The 6030-nt window shown below is 39.0% G+C and overlaps 1 protein-coding gene across 23 annotated transcripts in view; it reads left to right on the forward strand.

Annotated features, from left to right (window-relative positions):
* The window catches only part of LOC129179361 (potassium channel subfamily T member 1-like), a 59462-nt gene extending 54245 nt beyond the window's left edge, over positions 1-5217 (forward strand). For all 23 annotated transcript variants that reach the window (XM_054772511.1, XM_054772514.1, XM_054772517.1 and 20 more), the window contains 2 exons: positions 1520-1604; positions 2571-5217. In XM_054772511.1, coding sequence (XP_054628486.1) covers positions 1520-1604; positions 2571-2691 — 206 coding nt within the window. In that variant the 3' untranslated portion in view covers positions 2692-5217. The remainder of the gene's footprint in view (positions 1-1519; positions 1605-2570) is intronic.
* The last annotated feature ends 813 nt before the right edge of the window (positions 5218-6030 follow it).

Consider the following 6030-nt stretch of genomic DNA (forward strand, 5'->3'; position numbering starts at 1 on the left):
TGTGGTTTACAGTATTTATTTTTATGAAGATGCAAATGCAAGCGTATGAGTTTGAACAGTGTGATGATGATTTTGTTTTTTCGTAAACTTCCTTACCTGAAGTGCAGCGTTTGTAGTTGCAGCCTGCAACACTGTTCTCATCTCTACCGAACAAAGACAAGCACACTGCTTTCATCTTATGCACTCATCTTTGTTCCTTTACGGAGGTGAAGTGTTCTAAAACAGATGCACCGGACCTCGAATTCGGGTCCAGGAGACAGGCGGCCTGGCGAGCACGTAGCTGCGGAGAGCCTTCAGGTCCAGGTCACCTCCGCGCATCTGAGCAGTGCCGCGCAGCTGTTGTTACCTATGCTTTCTGATATATATCTGTTCTCCGCTGTGTCGCCGATTGCCTCACCTTTTCGTCCACTTTTTTGTAAGCTGACACTATAATCTTGCTTCATTAATAACAAAGTGGATTGCGAGATTGTTGCTATTGAGGGTTAACACTCTGGTCCAAGTTGGCATCTTCCACTCTCACACTCATGATGCGTCCTGCTCCACTATATTTCTGTGGTTACGTTTGGTTCAGTTTGACGGATGCTGGAGCATGTCCTCTTTACGTTTGTGTGTGGGTGTGAGTCGCTGTGGCGCCATGGGGACTGTCTGTCGGCATGGCAACCTCCTGCCTCACCAGCTAGAGTCGGTCCAGTGTTGGAATGCCATGGAGATGATGATGGTGATGATGATGTGTTGCGCTGCGCGGTTGCGGACGTTGCGTGCATGTTTGAAGCTGCGCATGCACCGCTGTCCCCACCTGGCCAGCAGGCAGCATGGCCTCAGCGCTTGTCAGAGTGTCCGTCAGTAACGCTTGGCCCTTCTCTCTCTCCCGCCCTATGTTTGTAAAGAGCCTCAAGCAGGTGGGTTGTCATGGAGACACAGGGGACCTACTTCACAGAATAACAAACACACACCTTAAAGTTTTCACATTTAAAATTAGCTAGATAACTTCTATGATATCAGTGTAAAGCTCAGTTCAAATAAATAGTAACAAAATTTTATTTTTTTTAAATAGGGGATCAAATTAAAAGTAAAACACAGTTGTCAACTTTAACCTGCATAAACAATATGCATAAAATATTTACTGGTGTTCTGTTGGTTATATGACCAACTCCCCCTAACTCCCCCTACTATGATACTGTAAAACTACATTATTGGGCGATAATAACTATTTTATTTTTTAACTGCAGGCTGTCATTTCTAGTACTAAAATACATATAAATAAATATATTTTTGGGATTACTGTATTAATATTTTTAGGGATACTGGTGGTTCAGATTAATGTCCTTAATAATAATACTAACTCCTAGTTATGTTTGTCTGTTATGTACATTGTAACTTGTTTAGGTCACTATCATTAAAAATGGTTGTCGTTGCTTTGGTCGTACGTCAGTTGTAGGTGAGGTGGCAAGCGGGGGTGAAGGAAGGGGCCCCTGAGCGGCCCTGAACTTCTTACCATGTTTTATTTGTTTCTCCACAGACGAGATGAACGACCACCAGAACACGCTGTCCTACGTCCTCATCAACCCGCCTCCAGACACCATGTTGGAACTCAACGACATTGTGTAAGAAGCAGCAAGTATTTATTATTATTATTATTATTATTATTTGCATGTTTTAGTTACTGGAAAGTATGTTACAATTACATGACGACCAAGTAAAAATGTCTAAAATAAAATAAAGACAAAATCTCATAGTGGCCTCTGCTTAGTCAGTCATTCGATAAATGCCTCACTGCAAATAAATTGTTATTAAACTATAACGTTCACATTTACTGAGAAAAATATTGAACTGCTCAACACTTATTGTCCCCGTTGTATACGCCCCACCTCTAATAAACACCTGTAAATAAATGCCGCTGGTTACTATATGAGGAATAATGGTATGTTTAAGTAATGGATTGAATTAGTTTTGTGTTGATGATGGAGAAGTGTTATGAAACTCTTCAGTTCACCATTGCTGTTTTTGGTTGTTACGTACCGGACTATAAATGCTGTAATTGTTACCACTGTGTTTCTTTGCAGAACCCACAAAGATTAACAAATTTTATATATAACAACTTAATATTTTAACTTTAATAAGTAATTTGGAGTGCATGAGAATGAGGAAAGGAAACCAGAGCTATGTTTGACCACACGGTCATTTATGAACAAGTATATTGCACAACACAGCAGCAAAAGAACCAATGTTGTAATAGCGGCAAGGTGCAAACTGCTCAGCCAGCATTAGTATTACTGATGAGTTCATTGTAAACAACAGTGCGGCAAGTGTAACACACATGAGTTTCACAACCAACATGTTTAAAGCACATGCAGAGGTAGAAAAAGTTTAACATTAACTAAAAGCTAAATCCACTGTTGTTAATGGCAATGATTGTTGACCCAGTGCTAATTAGAAACCCTGGTTGCTTTTGTAAACCAGCTAAAGGGCTTTTGATTTTCCATATGTTGCAGCATTTAAACAATAGAAAAAAAACATGTTGTTTCATAAGAAGAGCTTATGCTGACTATAGCACTGCTGCCTTTCTTCAGGTACATCATCCGCTCCGACCCACTGGCCCACATGCCAGAGGAGTCACAGGTGGGCCAGAGTCGAGGCACCAGGAACCAGACGCACTTTGGCTCAGAGACCAGAAACGAGACTCACCTATGAGCCCTGCCCCTTCCTATATTATATTCGACCTCAGAGCCACCCTCGCACAGTACTGTTGGTGTCATTCTGCTGCTTCTATTCCACAGAGCTGCTCCAGGAAGACGCTTGAAGAGTGCCTCATCATCAACCCTCATGTCTAACACAGCTCACTTAGCAAACTAACGCTGGAGGACGTCGTCATCTAAGGCTAGTTTTACTTTGTAGTGCATACACACACACAGACACACACACACACACACACACACACACTTTGTTCCCTCGTGCCTTGTGTTTCTGGTCCAAGCATCAGGGCAGCCAACATGCTATCACATGATCAACCTTTTTTTTCTATCACTTTAGTTAGTGGTACAGATGGTTTCACTTTCAGAAGCACAAGTATCTGTGTTGGGGCACCAGACTGTAAAATAAGTGGATATAGCCATCATTATCATTATCATCATCATGGCAGGTTTGTGGACTCCCACTTTAGGGCCAGTTTGGTTGTTATTGTGACTGGTTGCCGAGGCGACTACCTGCTGTATTAGACTTGAAATGAGGGGGCGGTGTTGAAAATGTTTACGTAATTCTGTCTGCTGTCCCCTGCTGGCTGTTGGAATGAATGCCACTTTATATAAAAATGAGGGAGCGATTGAGACCGTTTCTATCAGCCATCTTGGTGGATGCTTTTTAAAGTCAGTATTAATCATTCATTTCAATATTTTAAGTGTCCTCCAAACATGTTTTAACCTGCAATTGTGCCATTATTTATTTGTAAATGCTTTTTTGTACACTATGTGCCATTTACATGGAGCTTGGCCGACATTCTTAAGATAGTTGTAGCTTTAAGTCACTCAAACTAATACAGTGGAACCTTCAAAGGAAAAAATAAACAGTGTTCTGTGGCGTTCTAATTTCACAACACTTAGAAACTAATGTAAAGTGAGCAATTATTAAACATTGCAAATGTAAGGAGAGGTCAACCACTGTGTCATAAAACTTCAATCAAAACTCTTCATCGTTGGAAGATGCCGGACAGAAAGTTACATTTCAGGTTCTAAGATTATCAGACATTTCCTCCTTCCCATCACTGGTACCCTTCCGTGATGGCATCACCAAAAAAGCAAAAGATGTTATGCATGATGATGGTTTTCTTTCATTTTTTTTAAGTTTAGTTTAACTTTTAAGCCATATTTTTACAGATTTTTTTGTTCAATTTCAAATTACATTGACCTTGCTGTTCAACTTTGTGGTTCCACTGTATTATTTAAAAAAACTTCAAACATACAGCATTGACCCGAATATAAAACAATATTTTTTTCCTCTCCAAAACTGTCTGAAAAACATTGGTCGTCTTATATTCGGGGTCTAGAGATTTATACATGCAAACCAACAGGTGCCACTCAACGACTTTTCCCCCAAGCAATTTGGAGCTTTTCTTCCTGTCACACACACACAAGTGACCTGGAGTTGTGCAGTAAAATGTGTCTCAATGTTTTTTTTGCAAGTTAGGACGCAAATTGTATGATAAAGGTGATCAAAGAAGGAAGAGAAGGAAAAAAAGATTGCTTTTTGTCGTAAATATTTCAAAACTGAAATCTTGAAAATTGGGGTCATCTTATATTTGGGTCAATATGGTTTACAGTATACGCTTATTGGTTATTAGTCAGCACACGTTAATTACTTTGTCAAACTTCTGGAAACATTTGGGAGTTTAATATTTAGTGTAGCTTAAAGACCAGGAACAATTTAAGATGTTGAACGACCCGTGTTTCCTGGTAAAACACCCACATGTAGCTTGTTTATTAGCCATCAGTGGTCATTACCTTTTATGTTCACCTAACAGTGTCTGTGAATGCTAGTAGTCACATTAGCCCTTTCTTTAAAAATGGTGGACATGTTCTTGAGTTTATTTTGCCTCTTAACTAGCAGTGGTGGTCGCAGTCAGGCTCTTACATTTTACTGTATTCTTCATTTGAATCCACTGGGACTGATGAAGACACATTTGTTATTTATTGTGACGTTCCATTTTGATTGTCCAGTCTTTTGAACATGATGGTCTCCTTCATCCGTGTAAATAATAACTTTCTATATGCACTCTTTCCCTGTCTGTCCTGTGATGAGATGTGAAAGAGGACTATTTTTGCACTAAGACTTGTGGAATATTATGGCATGACCCTTTAACCTCCGACTCATCACCACTCTGTTGTTTGTCCATTTGAACAAATGCTTTGGGACCTGAGGAGCTGAAATCCTCCCAACATTCCACAGTGATCCATATCGGTTGTGCTTCTGTCTACAGTTAAACCACAATGGGCATGTTTTAAGAAATAAGATTTGAAAAAGAAGCATGTTTTGATAATACAAGCTTGCCAAGAACACACTGTACACTTTCACCAGGAGTGTGTGATACTTTCTATGAATGGAACATGCATGTTGTTTACATGTTTACCACCTCTTTTATGTTCCTGAAGATCCATTTTGTACTCAATTTCTAACGATGGGAAGACAGGCAACTTGAAGGTCATGAACAAATAAAAGCTGCATGCAGCCGCCTCCGGTCTTCATGTTTATTTCATTATACAGTATATGCGATGGATATTTTAAAACGCACAGCACTATCTTTGACTAGAGTGTTTTTGCAGTACTGTACTGTAGGTCCTTACAGAAAGCAGAGCGCTCCTGTAATATAGAGGATACAGGCCATGTTTAATTGACATTTTAAACAATGACTGACCCCATAAATACTATAATCAAATCAAGTTTGTATAAAAAAAAATACCAAACAAGAACAGTGTACATCAAAGCTATAGAATGTTCTAATAAATAAACATCAGGAGATCATCCATGTGGTAAGAGTTTGGTCACGAAACAATGCATCTCTTATTTTATTCATGTTGCACTGCATTAACAGTAAAGCTATTTACTAAAATGAACACATTCAGTTTATTTATGATGTGCTTAACAAAATTATATTAAAGAACATCACATGTTTACACTTGCACAATTTAACATCCGAACGTCCGAAAAGTAGGATGAAGTAGATCGGATTTAATGCATTCTTGCTTCTTCTCCAAGCCTCAGTTACAGATGTTCACTTCCTGTGGTTAACGCTGTGCCATTTTCTAATAGGGAAAAAACAATAAACTTGTAATAATAAATAGATTAATTATTTACGAAAAATAAATACAGGGGTAATAATGACTAATAATGATGTATACTGAAAATATGATAAAAAAAATAAGTCAACTCAAAATGATGTCAGACCATGTGGTTGTCAACATTTTACTAATACGCCCTCTAGTGGTCGGAAGGATATCAAATTCTGAAACCGACATCTTCATTCTTAAAGCGGTGAGTTCT

Source organism: Dunckerocampus dactyliophorus, chromosome 4, assembly GCF_027744805.1.
Source record: "Dunckerocampus dactyliophorus isolate RoL2022-P2 chromosome 4, RoL_Ddac_1.1, whole genome shotgun sequence".
Lineage (NCBI taxonomy): Eukaryota > Metazoa > Chordata > Actinopteri > Syngnathiformes > Syngnathidae > Dunckerocampus > Dunckerocampus dactyliophorus.